Genomic DNA, 25,488 nt, shown 5'->3' on the forward strand with positions numbered 1-25,488 from the left:
TAATTCATGTTGAGTCTTGGAGTGATACCAACTGTCAGAAGCAAGAAAATTTGAAATTAAGGCTCATGCTTTGTTCCTATTTCCCTTGGATCTACAGATATGTTGCGATGAATTCCCATATTATGTCATTTTATTCGGTGACCTGAGATGTAGGCAGAAGAAAAGCCCATTACAGTGAGCTGTGCAGTGTGGCTTGGATTTATTTTGAATTTCATGTAAAAAAAAAAAAATACAGTTTAGATTATTAGTTTCAACAGATCTCAGACTGCTTTATTATCTTTTGAATAATAAAGATGTAGACGTATTTTTATCCGTCCGTGCAAAGTTATTGATTCACTCTTGCTCCTTGGCCACTAGTTGAGAAATTTGTCACCTCGTTTCCCAGTGAAGGTCAAAATATGCATTCGGAAAGAGGGAATTTAACTAGACTTGCTAAAGTTCTCAGAAAAACTAGACTAGCTGCTATAGGGATGTAGTCTGACTCACTTCCTTCCATTTCCTCAGGGCATCATATTAGATTGGCTTCCCAGCATAGTCATGCCCCTGTATCCTCTGTATTTCACTGTGGTCCCATACGTCATTTTTACAAACTGTGGTACGTCCACATGTGCACAAATGTATAACTACACAATTACCACAGGAGACCTCGAGCAGCCTGAGGCAGGTGGCGCATACAGCTTTTCTTACTACAGCATTCTTCCCATCTAAAAAAAAATGATGGTAGGTCTGCTATGAAAATGTGTACAGACAACATCTCGGTCATCTGTTTTCTTCTCTCATAGAATTTCCATGTTTCCTAACAATGTATTACAAACGCAACATTTAAATATTTATCTTCTGTTCGGCTTAGCTTGTAAGGAAGACAGTTTATTCACTTGTGAGTTATATCACCATGCAAAATAACACATGAGCTTTGTTTTAGCGTTTCAAATCAGAAAGCCCATGGTGACTCTCTTTTGTGTGAGTTGAGCATCCCGTCATATGCATGGGAGTAAGTCTCATTATTGCCAGTGCGATTTGCTTCTGGGTAAATTGCATAGGGCTTGTGCTCTGAGGTAGCTAAGCACGTTCATGTTGTAAAAGATGGTGTGGGACATAAAACAAGGATGGCATGTCTGGACTGTCTCATGAGAGCCATCAGTTAGAAAAGACTCATGCAGTTGGCTCCGCCCACACGGCTGCGGCAATCTCATTCATACTGCAGCTGCATCAGAGAGCACCTTGGGGAAGCAGCTCTCACACAGCTGCAAGTAGGTGTGAAGAGGACCATTATTTGAAGTCAGTGATATCCTGTGAAGAGGACAGCTCTAGGTGGCCCATTAGCTCAGAGGCTTTGTGCTGGATTAGATTCTCTGGAATGTTCACACAGGCTAGAACATTAATAACCAGGATTTGTTCATATGGGGATGCTAAACAGCACAATCCTTTTATAAAGCCACAAAACTGAACAAGAGCTCTTTTGCCCAGTATCCTCACAAATTATCTGTTACTTGTCAGTCAGCCATGTACTAACATAAGGTTACCAGATTTTTTTCAATGAATCCGGGGACACTTTTCAACTTCCTCCTAAATAGATGGATTTTGTCAGGGGACTGATTTGTAAATCTGGAAACTGTCCCCAGGAAACAGGGACGTCTGATAACCTTACACTAACAGGTTGTGCTAACACCTGGAGTTACTTTCTCTCCTAGACAGGAAGAAAGTAGCTATTGCCCAATTGTATTTCTCTTTGCATATGTTCAAATTTACATGTGTGTATTGATTGGCAATCCAAATTACAAATGGGATCTAAAACAAAATGTAGTTTATCTTCACCTCCTAAACCACCAATGCCCTTCTCCCAAACCCTATGAGCTGTTGGGGGCTCTAGTAAACCGAATCCAACCCACCCCCATCTCCCATTTTCAATAACCAATATTCTTTTTCTTTTTTAAAATCACATATTTCTCTTGCTAGTTGAAAGAAAAGGGGAGAGATTGCAAAGGACAGTTGAGCAGGAGAGATGAGATACAACTACCCACTTTCTAATATCTTCCTTACCTATCTTATGAGCCTCTCCTGCCTGTCTGCCAGCTGATCACAAACATTTTGAAGTTTCCTGGGTTGCGATAGCCAGCTACTCTCTCTTCACCATCCAATTGCATTACCCCTTTCCTGCTTCACAGAGCTTTCCTTCTTTAGAGTTTAAAAGATTTTTTTATTTATTTTGTACTTCTACCATTGTTGGACTAAATTGTGCTGTTACCTCCCTCTTAAGCAAAGCTGATGCCATTTTGGTTGCATAACTTTGCGAATAGACATAACTATTATGTAAGACTGGGACTGAACACCACAGCCATCTCCATAATCTTTGTGTGCTGTTGAAATCTTGGTTGAGCTGAGAAATTTCCAGGCCTCAAATGTTGCAGCACATTGATCAGGCAGATCACAGAGCAGCCCACAAACAAGGCCATTTTCCTTTTGACATTATCCACTGCATCAAGGATCAATTTATATGAAATTTATATGAAACTGCACTATCCACAGGGTTTTTATTTACTCCTTTAATAGAAATAAAGTTGGTAAGCTTTTTATATTATTCAAAAACTGCTACTATGGCCTTTTACAGTTTAATATCTGAAGAGTTTTGTCAGCATATTTTAAAGGACTTGAGCAGCGAGACACTTGCTACTTCCCTAGAGATGAATATTCCACTGTCCAGTTGATCCATTATTAAAAGTTCTTAATAATGGGTCTATAGTTTTCTTTGTTCATTTCCGTTCTATTACACCAGCTATTTCCCACTGGTCTTCCCTAAACCATTTTCCAATTTTCCTTGTACTAAAGCCCTGCACTTTCTTGTAAGTGGCTATCATAGGCCACCTGATAGTTCATTGGCCAACTGATGACTATAGTAAATATAATTTAAGGACAAGCACCATAAGAAGAAAGCCATTATCAGTAGCTGTTCAGTACTGGTTTCTCATTGATACATAACTTATATAAACTAGATTTCTTTTATTTTATAACAAAAAAGCAAGTTCTACTGGTACCATGTTGGCTTTAAATGGACAGGAGGGATTGCAGGGAATTTGTTGTTCATTGTTGCTCAGGTGTCTTATTCTTAACTTGTTCACATTTTATGTAGTGGGACTGGGGGAAAGAACAGCTCCACAGGGTCCAGGCTTTACCTTTATAGTAATTGGAGAGGTGCTCATGGGTATAGTAGTAAATTGGAGAGGTGCTCATGGGTATAGTAGTAAATACAAATACACGGAGACCCGCTGGTATTTACAATGTGTGAGTATTGTAGTACAGGGTTTCCATCATTTGGTGTATATACAGTAATAAAGTGGGATCCAGTTAGGGGATTGATGGATTAGCTTAACTGACTGACCACTTCTTGATCAACTAAAAATAAAAGCTCAGCAAGTTGCTAGACAATGTGCCTACTGGCTAAGTCTGTGTCAGAGCATTCAACTCACTGCTGACAGCAGCAACACTCACAAAATGCCCCAGTTAGCCCCAAACCACAGCCACTTGTCCATTACCTGACACGTTATGACATCGTATGACATCATATGATGATGACATGTGACATCATAACGTGTGGCACCAAGTTCAAAAGGAAGAATCGGGAGTGCATTCAAAGTCAGAGTGTTCCATGGAGTATGGAACAGTTCTGAATCTGGCCTTCAATCTGGATTTCAGTCCCGTCATAACATGTGATCATTTTCTTAGCAAGCACTTCCATCTTATAGGTGTTGCTAGTTTGGCTATTTGCGCCAATATATCATTTTGTTCTAGCTAGGAAATTTTGCCGGTTTTGCTCACCAATGCAAGCACACAGTCAGAATCACAGTCATTTAAAAAAAAAAATCCTTTAAAAGTGTAGGTGGTTTTAAGTAGCGTATTTGTCAAGAATGTGCTAGAAATATATACGGTAATTGTCCAATAATATTAAGAGTGCTACAGTTCATGGCATCACATTGCAAAACATGATTCTTAGCATTGGCTTTGCAAGATTAACTGTTAGCCTGGAGACAGTATGTCCAAAACCAAATATAAATATATATTTTCCATGTGTGTGCTGCAAAAAAAAAAAATCTTGCCCTGAGAGAATAACTGAGTTTTAACCTAGCTAATTGTTAAATTGGCTTTTAGGCAGTCTTTGGTAATTTTTCTTACTCGTCTGAAAACGACAAGAGATTTAATATACAATGTAATTCATTGAGCCGTGTCTGTAGACACTGTAATGTACATAATCTTTGAACTTCCATTGATAATATTTAAATAAAACCAAGAACCTAGCTGAAGGGAGTTGGTAGTTAATAGAGCATTTTTCATCCCACCACAAATAAGAACATCCAAGTTGGGTTGGCCAAAGTAAAGTAAAAGGAAGAGGAGATCGTTTGGTACCAGCTGATAGTCAGAAGCACAAATCCCGCCTTGCTAATAAAGGCAAAGTTGCTACTACAGAGTGCAAACGCACTAACTGGGCTAATGCTAGGTAAATAATTTGTGTACCTTCTTCATTATATGTTAAAATTATCTTGATGCTCTCCTTTTAAAAATCACCTCGCAAGTTTTAACCAGTAGGGATTCAGGAAACCTCTTTGGGAATGCACACATGGCTCCTATGCTTTTCTTCACAAAGAATTCTTAAGACATTTTGGAACAAATGGTTATTAATATTGTGTTAATATTTCATCCAAACCCAAATATTAATTTATTTTATAAAAATATATCATATGCTGTTTTCCAATCCTTGAAATTTAGACTCTGTGTTGTTTTGGGCAATGCAGCTTACCTATGAAAGGGATTCTTGTGTGATTTTAAAAGGCAGCTTGATCATTTTTATAGCAATATGCGCCTTTCAGTGTGTTAGGGGGGAAATGCAACTTGGTATAGACTGTTCTTTATATACACACATGTATATATGGTTTGACAATATAAACTTGTTTTTTTCAAAATATATAATATTTAAAATATTTCACTGCTTAACATTTCACCCCTGTGTTTTGTTTCTCTTGTGTTTTTTATGTTTTGTAGCACTGATAGCTATTGGCCGATACAGTATGACAATAGAGACTGTGGATGTGGGATGGTGCAAAGAAATCACAGATCAGGGAGCTACCCAAATTGCTCAAAGTAGTAAGTCGCTCAGATACTTGGGACTAATGCGATGTGATAAGGTAAGAATTTGCGGGGTTTTTTTGCATAAAAGGCTATGTTACATAGGCAAGAGTGGCGTGTCCATTTACTCCACACAATTGCATTCACATTAGCAGTTATTAACCAAAAAAAAGCAGCAAATGCATATTGGGCATATGATAAGCGTCTCTGATACTGAGTCAGTGATGTTAGTACATTTTTTTTGCTGCTTTCTGAATTTTATAATTTCTGTCTTTAGTGGGTCATGACATTAATAAAGCAGTCTGTCTTGTCTTAAAACACAGAATGCAGTAATAGCAAAAAAATACTGCCGTCTGACTTTCAAAAGAAATAATTTTCAGCTCAGTAACCTTGATCACAAATCCTCATTGTAAAAACAGATGAACCAAAGAGCTTTGTGTAGCTCACTCAGAGGAGAAATGTTTCAACTCAATGGCCTTGATTCTTAAATTTTCCATATATTTTTTCCCCTTTACGAAGAAGCTCCTGCTTCCTGCATTCTCTTTTTACAAAAGCAAATTGTAAATATGAAGCTATAAAAAGTCTAGCTTCCGAGCCGAGGAACCACTATTTTGTGAATTGATGGAACATAATACCTTAAACTTGAATGTTTTGTAAAAGCCAAGAGAAGAAAAGTGTGTGAGAGTCTCCTTTGATGAATTGGGCTAAGATTATCTACTTAGGCTGTTCAAAGGGTTACTTGACCCTGGGATTTAGATTTGACCCCGAGTCACCTGATCAATTTTACATACATATCTTTTGTGGGTTTAGTTAAAACAGCTTGTACAATCAGGAAAGACTTAATAAAAGCAATATATTTATCCTGTCTTGAGCTGCTAAAGACAATCAATGACCTTGATGTTGCAAACAGTTTTTAGTACAACATCAGTTAAACTACGCATACTGTATATTCTTTATTCCTTTAATTGCTGTCTTATGCTTTCCTGGCTTCCTACAAAGGGACTGCATGCTGTGTAGGGAGACAACTGAGCTAGCAGGAATAAAAATTTGCGAGACGGCTGCAGCACAAATGGGGAAAACTGTTTCTGATTAATGGGAAACGTATATTGGGTATCTTGATGAGAATGCTGTAAAGTGTGGCATTAGGGGGACTATTGGGGGTCATTTAACTTGCTTGTTAAACCTCTTATGTGCAGGAGAATGAGGAAAGTAGCCATAAAAAGAACAAATTTTCGGAAGCTCTATCCTGAATTTAAAATGTTTAAAATGCCGTGTTGGCAGCTCTAAGAGCTACATGCCTCTTCCACATCCAGAGAATAGAGAAGTTCTCATACAAAACCACTTCCTTCGCTTCTCTAACTTCATGCAGAACTCATTTCTTCTTCCAAATGCCAGTTCCCAGAACGTTAATGCGAAGGGTTTTCAAATGCCACTGTGGCAGAAAAATGTTCTTTCATAAAGTTGGGTGGGGGCCACACAGTGGTCCAGTCTGCCCCTCCCCCGGGTGCTTCTTAGCCTTTTCCCAAATGTTATTTAATATTGCTATACCTGATAGCCATTCCCTTCTTATGTGGCATTGCCTGACATGCAAGTAAGGAGCTCAGAAACAAAGAGAAATAGATGGGGCATACAGCAATAGATTTCAGCAATCAATACCAAAATACTCTTCATGACATCATCTCTTCAGAATTTCTTTGAAACGCACTTGAAATAAATTTAGAATTATAAAGGCGTCAAGGGCCTTGCCAAAAAAGATCAGAGAAACTGCAGGCCTGAGTAAAGGCAGGCTCTGTTTGATTCCATCGATTATATAACTGCCTCTAGGCTATAGATGTCACTAGTGGCTATTCTATTGATCCACACCATGAAAATAATCAGATTAATTCATTTCTCATTAAGTTGCCATTTACTGTGGTCTTTTTGATTTCCAAGTACAGTGTGGAAGCAACACATTCACTGCTATAAGGGGGCAGGAACTGGCTTCATAATCTTAGGACCATGAGAAATAGTAATTTTATGTCTCCATAAAGTCTTAAGTGTTGTTTTATCAGTTTAAACCAAGTATTCTTAAAATGACTTTCATTGTTTTGCCCAGTTAATGGAGGCTCAGTTTCAAGGAACATGATATAAGACGTAGTTGGAGGTCTTTGCATAAGAGCAGTAGCACCCAATGACTAAGGACATGACATCTAGTGTCATTGTTCCTCAAGGGTAAGACAGGAACATCAATCACTACTCCTTGAAAGAGCCAGAAGCCACACCCTGCAGCTGCCCAGATGAGGAGGTTCCCCACAACTGGGACAGTGCAGGAATTAGCTCTGTCTGTGCACCTATACAGCCCCAACTTCACCCCTGCCCCATCCCCACACTGTCCCAGTAAGATGCAACAACACTGGTATCCCCCACCATGTCACCTGCTACTGCATAGTTGCTAAGTAAGCAGCTAAGGACATTTCACATTTTGTGAACCCCTAGAGCAGGCATGGCCAAACTTGGCCGTCCAGATGTTTTGGGACTACAACTCCCATCATCCCTAGCTAACAGGACCAGGGGTCAGGGATGATGGGAATTGTAGTCTCAAAACATCCGGAGGGCCAAGTTTGGCCATGCCTGCCCTAGAGCCTTCATCAGTCATCACTGCCTTCCTTCCTTCCTTTTTAAACATTTATTATGTAGATTGCATGTTGGTTTTCCCTTATTGTCAGCTCGCTTAAAGGATTGTTGTCAGGCAGAAAGGTGAGATATACATATTTTAAATAAGCAGTCATTTTTATCTTTGTAATGTATTTTATTCTGTTTTTATTATGTCTTATATATTTTATCTTTTATAATGGATTTGGCGAGACAAAATAAATAATAATGAAACGTAACCACAAAAATTTCATCCAGTTATTTCCAAAAGTAAAATTGTTACAGCCAGTACAAAATGTTCTTCATAATAGTTAAGGGATATGATTTCCATATTGGGGTTTTGGTTTGGACCCAAGTCAAATTAGGCAGCTTCTGAATTGGTCCAAATCAAATTGGGTTCCCAAATCAAGGGCTAGATTAGGATCTGAAGTAAATCTTACAATGCATTGCAAGTGGGGAATGCTTCCCTGTGCTTTTAACTGTAAGCCTGAGAATCATATTTATCTGTTTATTAATATAACTTTGCCATGTTAATATCAAAGGACAAAGAGCTGTTAAAAAGATAGATAATGTCAATATCAAGTCATGTGGCTATTTCTGGTAGATAGTACAGAAGTTTCCTTCACATTATCTCAGTAAGCTGGTAAATATTAAAATAAAACAGTATTTAAAAAATGGGTTTAAACAAAAAAGAAAGACTTGAAATAACTTGTGGTTCTTGTAGAGAATTACAAAACCTAATCTTTTCTAAGTATGCAGCGTTTATTTCCAGCCACAAATGGCTGTAATTTGTTCAAATCAAATATGAAGCAATTGTGTACAATATTGTGTAATATGGAGTACTGTGTGTAATATTGGGTATACCAGATCCTCTCACTCAGAGAATCCTATTAGAAAACAATTTACTTCAATGCTTTCATCCACTCCAACCCTATCCAACGTGTTCTTATTTTAAATTTAGATTTGCAACATTAGCTTTTTAAAAGATAGAACAAAATATGCTTTTGAAGGGAAATGGAGAAGCTTTCTATTAAGTCTATGACTGAAAAGTGCTTACTGAATTGCTCAGGAAGAAAAGTTTTAGACAGATTATTTCACATCTCCAGTTTAACCAATTCATCCCCACATTGTTTATAATTTCTAACAAATCCCTTTTCATAAATTATCTATAAACAGGAAACAAGTGAGTATAGATGACTTACATTTCTTTTTGTCTTGCTTCTACTGTAAATTAGAAGTGAAGTGGTAAAAGAACCACTAACCTTTAATAACTACAAACCCTCAAAGTACAGCTATAGACCTACAAAAATACACAGTGCTTCAGAGAGAGAAATTATACAGGGAAAGCTGGTCTATAGACATCAGTTTGGTTTTCTTATGACAGCTACAAACATTGCAATTGCTGTGGGTGACACCAGCATTTCCCTTTTAGGTAAAGGTAAAGGTACCCCTGCCCGTACGGGCCAGTCTTGACAGACTCTGGGGTTGTGCGCCCATCTCACTTAAGAGGCCAGGGGCCAGCGCTGTCCGGAGACACTTCCGGGTCACGTGGCCAGCGTGACATCGCTGCTCTGGCGAGCCAGAGCCGCACACGGAAACGCCGTTTACCTTCCCGCTGGTAAGCGGTCCCTATTTATCTACTTGCACCCGGAGGTGCTTTCGAACTGCTAGGTTGGCAGGCGCTGGGACCGAGCAGCGGGAGCGCACCCCGCCGCAGGGATTCGAACCGCCGACCTTTTGATCGGCAAGCCCTAGGCGCTGAGGCTTTAACCCACAGCGCCACCTGCGTCCCTTATTTCCCTTTTACTTAGTAGCATAATTATTTGGAGCTTTTAACAATATTGTACACAAACAGGAAACTTCATAAGATGCCTCCATTTTTTCAGAGCCTATCTAGCTGAACTCAACAAAGCATAAAGAGGCTAATACGTTACAAAATAGGGTTTCAAACATCCGTGGGTGATTTACAATGTCTGATTGCAGGGGTACAAATAATGATTGTGACATTTACATATTTAAATTGTTTGCAGCAAGACAGGAAGTCTGGTTTACTAATCCAAAATTACCAGTGCACTGGCTAACCTCTATTAAGGTCAGTTTGGTATTTAAGCCCATATCTTTCTTTACCCTTAAAAAGAAATATATGAGTCAGTCTAGATTACTGTCAGGGACTGGGCAGAGGAGGAGTGGTGGAGTCTGCCTCCCCAGCCTGACCCTTCCAGAGAAGAAGACGGTTTAGGGGTTTGAGAGAGATCACCGCTCAGAGGCAGATGAGCGGAAAAGCTGGGAAATAATGGGAGAGGAGGAGGAGAAGGAAGAAGCACCAGAAGGGCGAAAACTGACGGACACAGTGTCTTTAGAAAGCATTCCAGATCCCCCTCTCCCAGAACCTGGCGAGCATTAGAAGTAGGAGAGCAAAGAGCTCAAAGGCAGAGGGCACTTTTCAGCACCCGTATATTGACTAAAAAGCAGTTGGTAAGAACTTTTCCTTGTATCCGTTCCTGGTAACCTGCCGTGGGGGTTGGACCCTCTGTCGCCTGACACCATCAAAGCATTTACTATTAAGAGAGTTAATATGGACAGACAATGGGCGACTTACAGGGAATTGCTGGACTATGCAAGGGGCGACCCCAGACTGAAACCTAAGGAGAATTTAAGAAGCCAAGTTACGGATTGGTTACAATACCACCTGATAAATGATAGGTTTAAGGTAGACCAAAAAAAGGGGGGGGGGGTTGGACCAAAGCTCACAATTTGAAAAAGAACTGTTACAAAATAAGGATAAACTTCTGTATAAAATGTATAATTTATTAATAGAATGGGAAACAAAGGACGAGCTAGTTAAAGCATCTACGACACACTGGGCAATAGATACTGGGTAATAGATACAGGGCACAATATAGACCTAAACCTTTGGAAGAAACTTTGGAAAAGTGATTTAAAATTAAATGTGTGTTATTCTCTGAAAGAGAACTGCTTGAAAATGATTCATAGATGGCATTTAATTCCAAATAGACTGGCTAAGATGTATAAAGAAGAATCAGATATGTGTTGGAAATGGGAGGAACCTTTTCTCATATGTGGTGGACATGTAGAAAGGTGAAAGAATATTGGGAAATTATTTATAATGAGTTGAAAAAAAATGTTTAAATTTACCTTCCCCCAAAAAACCAGAGTCCTTTTTGTTGGGAATAACCCAGTCAGAAATTCCCAGGTGACAGAAAAGAAGAGTGGAAAATATTTATTGAATATATGGGAAATAATTGTACATAGTTGAAAGCACTGGCATCATTAAGATAAATTCAACAGAGTTAACAATATTTGATTGATGTAAAAGTGTAAAATTGATTTGAATGGTTATAGTAAAATATGCAGGAAAGTATGGTATGTAATGGGACGGGGGTGGCGCTGTGGGTTAAACCACAGAGCCTAGGGCTTGCCGATCAGAAGGTTGGCGTTCGAATCCCCGTAACAGGGTGAGCTCCCGTTGCTCGGTCCCTGCTCCTGCCAACCTAGCAGTTTGAAAGAATGTCAAAGTGCAAGTAGATAAATAGGTACCGCTCCGGCGGAAAGGTAAACAATGTTTCTGTGCACTGCTCTGATTCGCCAGAAGCGGCTTAGTCATGCTGGCCACATGACCCGGAAGCTGTGACTCCCTCGGCCAATAAAGGGAGATGAGCGCCGCAACCCCAGAGTCGGCCACGAGTGGACCTAATGGTCAGGGGTCCCTTTACCTTTACCTTTATGGTATGTAATATGAACCATGGAAGGGGAAGAAGGGAAGTCCTTGGTTATTTTAAAGTTTGTAAAATGTTTAATTTGAAATGTATAAAAATGAGAGAGAGAGAGAGAGAGAGAGAGAGAACCAAGTCCTTGCAAAGTTCCTCAACTGTTATCTGAGTACTGAATTTCTTCCTCTGAAGATCACTTCAAATAGTCTTCACTCGAATCCACAGTCCTAACAGATAACCTTCAACAATGTCTTCAACACTTCTTGCAATCTCCTACCATGGCCCAAACAGTAACCTGTAACCTGATCCCTTTTATATGCAAAGTTACTTGCCAACTCTGCCCAGTAACACAGATAAGAGAGTCACAAGATGTCTGCAGGTGCATTGTGGGGAATGAGTCATCTCTGCTGACTCATAGAAAATTAACTCATTAACTGCATTCCTTAATAGTCTAAACCAGTGTTTCCCAACCTTGGGCCTCCAGCTGTTTTTGAACTACAATTCCCATCATCCCTGACCACTGGTCTTGCTAGCTAGGGATGATGGGAGTTGTAGTCCAAAAACAGCTGGAGGCCCAAGGTTGGGAAACACTGGTCTAAACCTCTGACAATCATTAGCAGACCATTAATAACTTGAACATATGGAGAACTGCAGCAGTTCCACTGTTATATGTGCACAAAGTTTAATGAAACAAGAGAAGTGAAATTCAGTCACTTCATGACACAAGAGTGAAAGAGGGAATACAAAGAGTATTTCCAAATGTAGAGATTGCACTGCATATTTTTCTAACATTGATAATTACTAACTGCTCTGCAGAAAACTCTCTTTCTCAGCTGAGAAGAATAAAAAACTCTCGTGAACAACAGTGTTTCAGGACAGAATAGATTTGCATAATATTTGTGTCATTTAAAAAGAATAATACTTTATTTGATGGTTTGGTGTTGCTTTTATTTTGTATTACATATGGAGGACACCATAATCCTTTCAGTGCTTAGGGCCTCTAAAGGTCTTAATCCTGCCCTTTCTGTAATTCATTTTGACAAAGTGTTGCATCAGTATTCTGGTGAACACTGGCTTTCACCAGGTGCATTCATTACCAGGCCACTGCTGTTGCTTTCGATCCATAATTTAAATCGAAGCACATTGTTTGCCTTAAGATTCAGGAAATCCAGAATGCAGATGTTGTGCTGTGTGTGTTTGTGTGTGTGTGTGTGTGTGTGTGTGTGTGTGTGTTATTCAACTAGTCCTAAGCCCCTAAGCACTGAGGTAATCATTGAAACTCTCTGGAACATATCGGCCTTAACAGATCAAGGGCGTAGCACATCACACAAAATGACTCCACAAACCTTTCATTGTGTTGCAGCTACAGGCAGGAATTATAATTGGGCCACCTGAGAATGTTATTCATTCAACTATTAGGTTTTTTAAAAGTCAAACATTTGTTGTTATTTTTTTTAAAAAAAAAAAGACTTGAGGAAATAATACCTGTAGAGCAGCAGGATAGCACATAAACCTGCCTAGTCCATTAATTGTAAGCAAGGCAAAGGTGGTGGTTGCATAAAAGTTTTTCAGCCCAGAACAAATGTGAGGGTTGGACACTGGATACCTTTCTCTGTCCACAGAGTTCACCATGAGTATTGGAAACAAATATCACAGAGAAAACACTTGCAAGAGGACACTGTTCGCTTCTGCCTATGGACTGAAGACCTTCCATCATTAGTGCTAGTACCATATATATGTACCATCTCCTAGTTTTTATTGGAATTTAATGAATAAATTGTAGCTTATCAAACATATTTTTTGTCAACAGAAAGTTGATCCATGGGGCTTTAATTGGCACTAGTGGTTAGCCATTATTTATTTTAGTACAGTGGTACCTCGGTTTTCAAACGTAATCCATTCCGGAAGACTGTTGACTTCCGGAACGTTTGAGAACGGAAGCATTTACTTACGGAAAACTCAATATGGCAGCTGCATGGCACGATCGACTTCCGAAAAGCATTCAAAAACCGAAGCAGTTACTTCTGGGTTTTTGGCATTCGAAAACCGAAATGTTCAACTTCCAAGACGTTCGAAAACCAAGGTACCACTGTACTTCTCCAGCTTCCAAATGGAGTTCCTTATATTGGGCATCTTCCCACATTTCAGTTGTTGCTACATGGAAGGCACAGAAGTGAAATCTGTGTATATACTGTCATCATGCATGGTTATCTACAGATTTCATGCTGTTTTATGTCAGAAAGGTGTTTTGTGTAGGAAAAAACAGATTCCTTTACAGGTATAGATCACATATCCAGTGATAAAGGACTCCTGTATGTGCAGTGGGCACGAACCGCTTCTTCTGTGCTTATGAGTGTTACGATATGGATGCAATGCAGCTGCAAACTGCTAGCTTGAGAGGTAAACATGATGGGAATGTTGGGACTGTTCCGTGGGAATCAGAGGGACAGTCTATTCACAGTGCGAAGCACCGGAATTAGCTCAGAGTGTAATATGAGCTCTTCCGTTTGTTCCTATCCAGGAAGTGTTTGTTACTTGGCTGCTGGAGTTTGAAGAGAGCAGTCATGTTTTTGTACCGCTGCAAAGACAGAAATAAAGGCATGTAAATACGATTCTGTCTATCTCTTTCCCCTGCCCGGGGGGGGGGCAGGAAAGAGGGGTGTGTTCTTCTCACGTTTGAGAAGAATCGCTGATCGAGACCTTGCCTGCGTCTGCTGGGGAATGCAGCCAGGGAGGTCATCAGGGAATCAAGCCGGGTGCCTACGATTGTTGCCAGTTCCTCTGATAAAGGGCTTGATATCCCAACAATGAGGAGATATGTGACATATTTATTCATGTATATGCATGCCCACTTTCACCTTGCCCTTTTTTGAGGCTGAAGAATCTCACATTTCAATATGCATTTGCAGGTACTCATCCCAGTTTGATGAGTATGTGAATTGTAATTTGTTTACTAACCTGGTTGTATGACTTTTATAGATCTTTTATTTGCCACTGTGAAGAAACTACAGAGTTTTTACATAAGATTTTCCAGAAGATATATTCACTATGAAAACTAACTAACTAACTAACTAACTAACTAAATAAATAAATAAATAAATAAATAAATAAATAAATGTTATTTTTAATCAACCTCTGTTTCAGGATTTGAGCGGATCCTTTTAGGCTTTATGTTTCTACTTTGCCAAACCTTTATTAGGCATTACAAATATAGGTCATCATAAAACATCCATATATAATTTTTTTAAAAAATACAAAGAAATAAGCAGCTAGGCTTTATAAAGGATTTTTGCATATTTAAATATGGGTTGTTGTTGTTTTTTTTTAAAAAAAGGATGGTCCCATTTCACAGGTCTAATCTATAGAACAATGCTAATATAAGTAGTTTGACTGATAAATTAAAGCTGCTTTGTATTTCTTATATTCACAATTAAATACCGTTGGGAAATTCAGCAGAAAGTGAAAGCTATTTAACGTTAAACTTGTGTTCTTTTGTAGTTCTTTTCTCTTGCAAGAATTGGTTAGAATGGTCTTCCCATATCCAAGAGCTGTTGTCAAATATATGTTGCCCCTTGCTCCTTGGAGATGTTTTCTCCATCAGTGTTTGAGATATGACAGTGTTTTCATCAGAAGCAATACATGGAGGCTTATGACATCATATATATTTCATATAATACCAAGGAAAATAATTTCTCTTTTTCTTTACTAGCAATTTAGATGTGTGCATTTTTTAGAAATAGTATTTATGGGTTGGAGTATATTCTTGAGTTGTGGGTTTTATAATTACCCTTAATAATGCTAATTAATACTTTGTTTTCACATAACACTTTCCCAACCTTATTTCAGCAATCTTTGCAACAACTTTGTAAGGCCTAAATAATCATCCACATATAACAGATGCAAAAGCTTTCTTCTCAGCTTTTAAAATGTGATTTACTGATGTGTGCAAGCTACTAAGGGGTTTGTACCATCACAGATCTCATTCTGATTTATTAAAAGGCAGTTGCTGCTTTTAGACACCTTTGGTGTTGCTGTAATGTAGTTGTTTACAAAAGTGTTTAGAGCTTGCAGGGTCTCTGTGTTCTTGGAAAAGAAGTTAAGCCTATTTTCTATCCAAGTTGCTCTTCAGTTGACAAATCTCCCAATGAAGATTGAGTGTTTCTATTATCAAAGCAGAAGAACTGTAGATTAAACCCGTCATTTATCCCTGTCATAAAATGCAATCACTGTTCATTCTCTGCACTGCCTAGCACAATTGCTTCAGTTGGGGATTCTTTTTTTGGGGGGGCGGAGGTTGAAAGTAGGTGGATATTTAAGGTGTTTTGGTTGTGCTTAAAAGATTTCTGCCAAGGAGGAATTCAAGGAAAGTGAATACTTATTTGTGGCAAGAATGGAAAGTGGTTGTCGTGGGTATTACTGGGCTTGTTATCTCATATTAGTTGGACATAGGGCACGAAAATAGGAAATGCAAAGTGAGCAGTTGTTCTGCTGAGACACTCTGTCAGATTTAGGCAGCTGAGTATTTAAATTAAATATTGATGTATCTTTATATGTTCAATAAAGGTTCCAAAGAAAGCTACCTAAAAGTTGTGGTTCTTAGGTTAATCTATTATTTATCTAAAAGGACCATGGAAGCTGTCTGTTTCTGTGATATGAACTACAATCAGCTTTAAAATAATTGACAAATTAATCCCCTCGCAGCACAGCGGTTGTAAAGGTGTTAAGTTTAATTAGGTCTTTCTGATTGCTTTGTATGATCAAGGAACAAAGGTGGGATCTCTGGATAAGGTCTAGCAAGGATGCTCCTGACCTGCGTGGCTTGTATATTTTAATTATTGATGGCCGACATTACAACTGTTACGCAAAAAAGGACCTTAATTTTAAGTTCATTCTCGCCAAGTAGTATAAAACGAAAACCATCTCGAGAAGATATTTGTGAAGATCCTCTTAACAAATCACTGTTCTTCTACTCAGATCCAAATTAACCAGCCACAAGACGAATCCATTGTTGACTACCCCCTCCCTTTTTTTTTAAACATGACAAATTATTTCTTTTGTTTGCAGGTGAATGAAGTGACTGTGGAACAACTAGTGCAGCAGCATCCGCACATCACTTTCAGTACTGTACTACAAGACTGCAAGAGAACTTTGGAACGGGCTTACCAGATGGGCTGGACACCCAATATGTCAACTGCCTCTTAATTCATGATGTGATAGTCAAATACTCGGCAGATTTAGGCTGAACATTTGAACACTGTTAAGTTTTTTATGAATATTTTTGCTTTATATTAAATATATGTTAAGCTTTTAATATTGAATATACATATACATACATACATATATGTATGTATCGTTCAATGTAGTGGGAAATGTCTATTCTGTCTTTTCGTGGAAATATTGAAAGAGAAACCTGGTCAGATATATTTAATTTTTTTGGAAAGTTTATTTGTCAACCTAAACATCTGCAAGCTGAGTAAAATGTTGCAGACGGTTTGCAACTTTTTTTGATGCAACATAACTGTAAGTTTACATAAAATAGAAACACTATTTGGATGTGTGTGTTTTTTTTCCTACTACAAGTTCAGGATAGAAACAACTCTTTAAAGATGCATTGTAAGATTTTTGTATACATAAATCTGATGTTTAAAAGCCTTTTGGCAAATTTATTGAAGTGGGTTTCTGCTAGTTCTGTGGGTAGTTTCAGCAATGTAATAATACATTACACTTTTTTCTTTCATGTTTTTTCCTTATTTTTGCTGCTCATATTTCCTTTCAGATAGGAAGTGTTGATTCCTTTCCTGGACTCGCTTAAATTAGAGACTGATCTTAAATGGACGCTACCCACATTTGTGTGTTTGAGCTGCACAGTTGTGAAAATTCACAGATAACTGTGATGCAAGAATATAACATTTTGATGACAAATCTTTATTTTGGATGGAATCTTTAATAAATGCTGGACTCATGTGGAATGGATATTTAAGCAGATGATCTGCTGGTTTCTGTTGGTGCTGCCAAAGTGATGTTTTTGCCCTGCATCTAGTTTTCAGTATCTTGTGAATGCATGTTATTTTGAGACAGGCTTCTGTAGCAGTTGTTCCTGGCTGAATGTGCCCTTCTTTTGGTTTCTCCATGCTTGCACCTTCCGGTTTCCCACAACGTTTTCATTTTTAACAATGTTCACTAAGCAAATCTGAAAAACATAAAGATAAATGACCAATTCAGAGGTAAAAATTCATAGTTTTTCCCACTCTGTAAAAGAACTGTGGTGAGCCTCGGTCTGTACAACATCTCTTCATCTCTCCTGGGGCATGCCAAAGGCACTTGGAACTAGTTAGTTAAAACTATAGTTAGTTCAGACGATCCAGAAGTGGTTCCTGATGCTGACATGCTCACTCACTGTAGTTTAAAAGAAGCCACCGTTTCCCATGTTTGGATGTGGTGAAGAACTATGGTTTGTTTAAAAGCCAGAACCTAAAATGGCTCGTGTAAAAATCCAGAGTTTCCTGTTACGTTCAGACTTGCCAGGTTACATATTGGGGCATGTCCCAAGTGACCCATGCACAAGTGGAAGGCATTTTTGCTCCTTTATGGCAGGCGGTTTCTCTCTAATCCCTTTCCCTAGGCTGTATGCCACATCATATATCAATTCATGTTTTTTCAGGGTGGATGGAAGCTGCAGTGGGAAGGAAAATGAGAGCCCCCAGTCTGTGTTTAAAACATTGTGCATGGTTCTTCGATCTATGCCTTTGCAGATATACAGCTTAGTGGATTCATAATGTTTCCTTCTTCTGCGCAATCACATGTATAGATCATATTGAGAAAGTCTAGTGTGAACTCTTCGCTACAGTTTTCCAGACCCACAGAAATGGTTGCTGGTTCAGCATAAGTACAGCCATGTGTTTAAACTAATCTTTCTTTGTGCAGTCATGTGTCTGGATTCATTTTCACTTGGAGAAATGTGCCCCTGTAAACTGACCTAATAACAAAGTAATATTAGACAGGTATCCTTATACACACTTACTTGGAAGTAACTTCTCATTGAACACAGTGGGACTTCCTTCTGAATAGGCATGTGTAGTATTGCGCCTTACTCTTCTGTCATCACTGCTTAGTAAATACTGAATTAAAACAAATGAATTATGGTTTTTATTGTTAAGCTAATTAAAGACCCAGTCCTGAAAGTGCCCAGTTCCAGGGTATAATTTTCTGCTGCCCAACTATTCTGCCATACCTGAAGTTGCCACAGTGCAAATCGTTTGGAATCCAAAACAGGTTTATATCTGCAGAGAATGTTGTGATGAAATGGTTAGTTTTAAGCCTGTTAAACTATTGTGAAGGGTTAAATTTGAAGACAGTTGACAAGCAGACACTGGAAACACAGACAGGGCAATAAGTAACCTTTAGAATGTAACAATTTGATAAAGGGTGATTCTTCCCCTCCCATGCAACACTGTGTATTTGTTTTTTAAAGGTTAAAGTGTTTTAATCCAAAATATCAAATGTTCAGGCTTCACCTGAAGAGTTGCCATTATTGTCAAAATGTTTGGCTAATCTAGAAGACTTTAGGCAGCACAGCTCTGAAAACAACATTAGTATGTTTGTATAAATCACAAGTCCAGTCTCGCAGCATCAATTCCTGAGGACAGAAAGGGCTTGCTGTGTCATTTCCGTGACAGTTCTTTGAATGTTTTCTTATTAGATATTTCAAATTGAGACTAAAAGCCTTTGCAAAAGGAAAAAAAACCCTGTACAGTGGATTTTGCTTGGCATGTCACAAACATATGTGAATGCATATAAATACAGGGTTTTATATCCACTTACATAGTAGCAGTATTTTCACAAATAAAGACAATGAATGAAAATGATGCCTCAGCATTTTTTCACTTTTAGAAGTGCACCAATCTCTGTAATTAATATATTTCAGTTGTTCTGCATTGCTCTTAACCTTGTAATTAGCTGTAAAAAAAAAAGAGAAACACACAGTGGGAACCATATTTTTGCTACTCATGAAACTTTGCTCTTGTTTCATTCAGGAATTAGGCAAGTATTAGAAATGGGGGGGGTGAGAATTTGAAAATTAAAAGAGCCCCGCTCAAATAAGATGGCCCCATGTCAAGTAGAGACCTTCAAGCTGGGCCAAATTAAATATGGGATTGATCTGCCACCATATCTACTTTCCTGTCCTCTCAGCCAGACCACCATGCCACCTGCAGCTCAGATGAGGGTCCTTTTCTCGGTGACAAATGGCACATTCCATGCATCAATTACAACAAAATATAGCGTATCTCATCATCCCCAGCAGAAAATGATACATTTACCACAGACAGCTTTGTAGGAGTTCCCCTCAACAGCAAATCATATATTACCTGTGTGATTGCCTGCTGGACATCAGTAGCCCAGGGGGGGTTGGCAGAGAAGGAGGAGCTTTGTTCTGCTCAAGTATTGAACACAGAAAAAAATCCATTATGTAATTTTTTACAAAGGAAGCAGAGTATTGTGGAATGCAAAGGTGGTCCTGTTGGTCCAGGGCACGCACACACACACATCAACAAAGCATCACTTGGAAAGGCAAACATCTGCTACTGTTTTCAGTGTCATTGCATGCAAAGCCACAAAAGAAAATTGGGCAGAATTGGCATTGCTGTTAATATCTCTCAGACCTGATGAATGCCAGCCTTGCATTAAGCAAACAAACAAACCCAGCTTTAAAACAAGTCCATTTAAGAAAGCATCTAAAATGTTTGCATGACAGTGAATTTTAACTTGTTCAGCTCACAAGATCTGCCGAATGTAATGGACTATTGAATTTTCCTGTTTCGGTGCCTATAGAAAATCCCTGACAAATGAGGAAATAACTCTTCTCCATCTCCCTCACTTTACACAACTGACAACACAGACAGATTGTTTTGTTTTCCTTTTGGTTATCGGTAAATTCGGAAAAGGGATTGCTGAGTCTGTTCTTCAAAGTGCAAACATACAAACAAGACATTCCAGACTTGTGTGTGCATTTTTGTAGATTGACGTACTGTAAAGATTTGGCAGAGGGGCCTGCTTCAGCACAATGTTGATGGTTTCATTTTTTACATGCAACTATTCCCTCTCTCCCCTTGCCCTCCCTAAGTGTTTGGAGAAGGTGAGTTGATTGCAGAGGAATTTTTGAAGAGCTTTCTTAAACTTGCAGGTTTGGTATTTGCAAAAGAAAGGCAATGGTATTACACCTCTGTAAAAGCATTGGTTTCTCCCCTCTAGAGTATTTTTCCTTTATAAAAGAGAAGTTTACATCAATAGATTTCTTTGATCTGTTGCCTACCCCGATCCTTGTAATTCAGTCCTTAATCAGGATTAGATTGAAGGCAAGCAAGCATGTTTTAGTTGCTGATTTTATTTTTCTGATCTTGATTTAATTCATAACTTCAAAATGTGGAGCTGCTTTATACTATCTGATCCAACATTGTCTTTTTCTGACTGATAACACCTGTTTGGGTCATAGGCAGAGGGGTTTTTACATCACCTGCTGCCCATTCTGCATGCATTATTGTACACTGTACCACTGAGCTGTGTCCCTTCCCAACCCCAAAAAAATCCTTCAAGGATAAGTAATTGGTTGAATGCAATATATATGGCATCCATATTTATAGAGGGGACCCCACTTTCATTTCAGATGTTTTAATTCTTCCACCCCCTGCATCTTTTTCTGCTTGCTTTACCTTGCATGATGTCACCCTCTTCTTGTCTTCTAGCTACCTTCATCAGCAGTTATCTCCACTTCTCATTTCACACACACAGTTTACACACACAAATCTTATCACTGCAACAGTTTCAACTTCTCAATATCTCTGCATGTCTTCAAATGATTCCAGCTATCTTTCTGGCTGGAGCCGGCCTTATAATAGATGGAGCCCATTTTTAGAGCACCCGGTCTATAGGTGGCCCAGTCATCAGCTTCATAAATCTCCATTGAGTCACCTCACTGATTCAGGAACTGCCACAGAGCACCCTAAAATACTCCTCAATCATTACGGACACTCTTCCTGTGGCAAAATACCTCGCACTTCCCTAAGCTCTCACTGACGGTTTCCAAAAACCCTTTCAATTTAACACAAAGCACATTTTTAGATATATATACTTAAAGTTTCTATTATGAGAGCACATCATTTCATGCCACAATCTAGATTCGTGCTTTTCAAATGTGAAACTTTTAGCCCACTTCAGCTTTAAGCCTTAATTTAACTGTTACAGCTTTATCCAAATAGTCTGTCAAATGTTATGTAAAACTGACTATTATTTATTTGCACTGAGTGAGATAAGGAGAGGCTTTCCTATCCTTAAAAAAAAGTTGGCTCAGCAGTCTTGTATCTGCTGTTAAGACTCGAGTGACGTAAAGCTTTATTTTTTATGGGCAGCTGAATGATTCTGTGTTAATCTCTCTTGATTTAGCCTTATGTGGGTTCACTGCCAATTCATTTGGCTTTGAGTTCACAATGGATGAAAGCTAATATTGGTGCAATGTTATCTAAAGTATCTAAAGGGGCGATTCAAGAGTTGCTTGACTAATTTAGTCCCGGAATTCACATATGGGCTATATACATACTGTTATCCCCATCTACTCTTCATCCAGTGTGCTCTCAGCAGTGTTTTGGGAAGCAGTATACACACAACATGAGCCACAATTCATATCCTCTTGTTTTGATACATTTCCCATCAAACCAGCTTTGATCCAAATTAAGGAAAAGGGCAGCCTTGTTGTGTGTTAAGATGTACAAGATTTAGGTTTAGAACAAAATCTGAAACTGAATTGTGGCCTTTAAAAAAAATGGTAGGCAAATAATAATAATAATAATAATAATAATAATAATAATTATACTCCACCCATCTACCTGGGTTTTCCGCAGAAACCCATAGAAATGTAATGTAATCGTGTGATTAGAGGAAACAAACCATGTAGCTAACTAAAGTTCTGCAAAATTAAAGTACCTTTCACTCACCTGTAATCATTCCAGCTACTCTGTCATCTTGTCTCTACTGCTGGGAACTGGCACGGGGCTAAAGACCAGGTGTAGGCTAAGAGGGATGGAAGAGACCTTTCCATACAGTCATGGATCAATATGTCTTCCATACTAGTTTTAAATTCTTTTGTTTTTGTTTTTTTTACTTAAAAGCAAACAAACCCAGACTAGAACAGAATGGCTCAATCCAAATCTTACCATGCTTTGAAACTAGCAGTCCCAGGTAGGCATGTGCATGTTCATCTATGGCAGCTGGCAGAATCTGATGGGAGCTCTAGTCCAAAATATCTGGAGGAAACTGAGTTAGCAAAAGCTGATCTACAAGCAAATGCATCAATCAAGTTTGGTGGTGACCAGAAAAGAATCTGAATCAGGTAAACACGGGGCTATCTTTTGCTGGAACAGGGCAAAAATGTAAATCCCAAATAACTAGTCTAGAAAAGAACAAACGTCTGATTTACATGTGTTGAGTTTCTTTTAAAAATCGGAACATGTAAGACTGGGCTACACACTTAACTTCTTTTCAACTCATTCTGCTTATCAAATAATTTTATTTGATGTGTCCTGAATATTTTAGAACTGAGACTGTAAAAAGCATAGGCACAGCCAATGACAAATAGCAATAGTTTTTTCAGTGGTCTTCAACTACGCTTTACTCAGAGTAGAGCCATTGAAATGAATGAACATGACTAAGTTAGATCCATTAATTTATAATCAACTTTCAGTAAAACTTTACTGGATACCACTGTGTTAGTGCAGGGGTGTCAAACTCAAATTCATCGGGGGGCCGCATCAGCAGTTTGGTCACCCTCAAAGGGCCGGTTGTATCTGTAGGACTATGTAAAGTGGAAGTTTCCTGTGTAGAACGGCCAGCGCCGCTAGAGGGCAGACATTCTCTGGCTTGTAGGCTGCTGCGCATGCGGTGAAGAGGCGGCTTTCTTGTGTAAAAAAAAAAAAGCGAGAATAAAAGGTGAAGGCTGGCGGTCGGTGGCGGCTACACGGGCCACATGACGAGGTCTGGCGGGCCGGATTCGGCCCGCGGGCCTTGTGTTTGACACCCATGTCTTAGTGGGTGGTTTGCTTGATCAGTTGAGTGGTGTATAAACTGTTCTGTGAGGACCGGCAGCTGCCCCCCCCCCCAAGATCTGGTGTGTCTTTGCCATCACACTCCTTTGAGGAACAGGTGAATTTCATGGCTCAGAATTCCTTTTATCAGCTTCCACCAATATACCAACTATGATGACACTGCTTGAGAAATGGTCAGGGAAGTTCAGCTTGTCCAAAACAGTGAAGCAAACAAAAAGGATCATATAATACCAGCCCTTTGTCATCTGTACTGCCTCCCTGTCTATTGCCAGGCTCAGTTCAAATGGCATCTATGAAACTTTAAAGACCCAAACAGCCAAGAGCCATGTTTCCAAGTCATTCCATTTATATATTTATTACTCGCTTCTTTCATAAGAAATGATCCAAATTATACAAACATCAAAACCTAGCATTAAAAAACCCCAAAACACACCCATAACATATATCTAAAACATATGTAACATAACATATATTTAAAAAGGCAACTCCAACACAACCCACCCCCCTAAAAAATAAAGACAAAAGGGGCCACCACTATACATATGTGTGACATTTTGGCGTATTTTTGGTCTCTGTGGAAGCCGCCCAGAGTGGCTGGGGAAACCCAGCCAGATGGGTGGGGTACAAATAATAAATTATTATTATTATCATGAGCCCTCATCAAGTGCCTAAAGCAGTGGTGTCCAAACTTTTTTCAAAGAGGGCCAGATTTGATGAAGTAAAGGGCTGTGAGGGCTGACCAAAGGATTGAAGTTGAGCTTTTTTATGATTTTACCCCAGGAAATAAACCTCCACAGGGCTGGATTAAACCAACCAGCAGGCCGGATTAGGCCCCCCAAACGGACTTTGTACATGCCTGGCTCTCTGCCAGCTGATGATGGTCTTGCCTTTCAGAATATTTTAATGCTTCTGGACCTGCTCTTTGGGAAGGTAAGAGAAATATCCTGTTTTTTATAGTTAGTTGATGTCTCGCTTTATCTTCTTAGGGATTCAGAACTTAGCTGGGGGAAAAGACAACTTCTTCGGCCAAACTTAAGTTTGCTGCCTTTCAGATAAAACTATAATGTCACAGAGATAAATGGATATACAACTATACGCAAGTAGTGCTGGATCGATCCCCCCCCCCCAATTGTAGTGTGCTGTGTCCATCCAACATGCAAATCTCTCCCCAATAACAACTGCGAAAGCACTAGCTCTGGGTAATTATTTTGAATGGATGTCAATTTAATCAGCGTGAAATAATACCAATATTACTTAGTACATCTCTGGGGGGTTATCTTTCAGCAGACAAAACTATAGTGCTTTGAATAAGCTATGCAAAAACTAGATTTTATTAACTTTTACAAGGAGGTAGCAGGGTCTAGCAATTACACTGCAGTACATTTGCTTTTCCCAACCTGGCTTCCTCCAGGTGTTTTGAAGCACAACTGCCATCATTGAGCATACTGGCAGGGGTGACGGAATCTGCTCAAAACAACTGGAGGACACCAAGTTTGGGAATACATGCATGTATGGCCACCTGAGAGTAAGTCCCACTGACTTACTTCTGAGTAAACATACATAGGATTGCCTCGCCATACATTGCTTTACCTTTAGGGTGGGTCTTCTATCAACCGAAATAAAACATACATGGAACTCAAACCAACCAAAGCTAAGTACCTCTGGGTCCCATTGATTTCAATAGGACAGATATACATTGTCTGGAGAATTCAAAAGTTTGCTCTCTGCTTTGTGATAACTTAGATATTGCCGTATTGTGGCTTTGTTGTTATTATTTCAATCAATGGACCAACAATCTGTCATTTCTGTTTTTATTGTTAGTTCAAACAAGAAGTGTGTGAAGAATTATAATAGACACCTAAAGAGAAATAAATAGTGAAAAAAGAAAAAATCTATTTATTATTTTATGTACCCAGAGT

At 39.0% G+C, this 25,488-nt stretch overlaps 2 protein-coding genes and 1 long non-coding RNA gene across 3 annotated transcripts in view; 2 read left to right on the forward strand and 1 right to left on the reverse strand.

Moving 5' to 3' along the window:
• The window catches only part of FBXL17 (F-box and leucine rich repeat protein 17), a 149,998-nt gene extending 130,659 nt beyond the window's left edge, over nucleotides 1-19,339 (forward strand). The window contains exons 8-9 of the mRNA XM_079995532.1: nucleotides 5,032-5,174; nucleotides 16,542-19,339. Of these exons, the coding sequence (XP_079851658.1) occupies nucleotides 5,032-5,174; nucleotides 16,542-16,679 (281 nt within the window). The 3' untranslated portion in view covers nucleotides 16,680-19,339. The remainder of the gene's footprint in view (nucleotides 1-5,031; nucleotides 5,175-16,541) is intronic.
• LOC307226668 (general transcription factor II-I repeat domain-containing protein 2-like) overlaps nucleotides 1-25,488 on the forward strand; it is a 662,775-nt gene that overhangs the window by 192,653 nt on the left and 444,634 nt on the right. The window lies entirely within an intron of this gene.
• Nucleotides 17,382-25,488, reverse strand: part of LOC307226941 — a 45,377-nt gene continuing 37,270 nt past the window's right edge. The window contains exon 2 of the long non-coding RNA XR_013843721.1: nucleotides 17,382-17,667. This is a non-coding gene — a long non-coding RNA (uncharacterized lncRNA). The remainder of the gene's footprint in view (nucleotides 17,668-25,488) is intronic.

This window comes from Podarcis cretensis, assembly GCF_951804945.1.
Source record: "Podarcis cretensis genome assembly, chromosome: 11".
Lineage (NCBI taxonomy): Eukaryota > Metazoa > Chordata > Lepidosauria > Squamata > Lacertidae > Podarcis > Podarcis cretensis.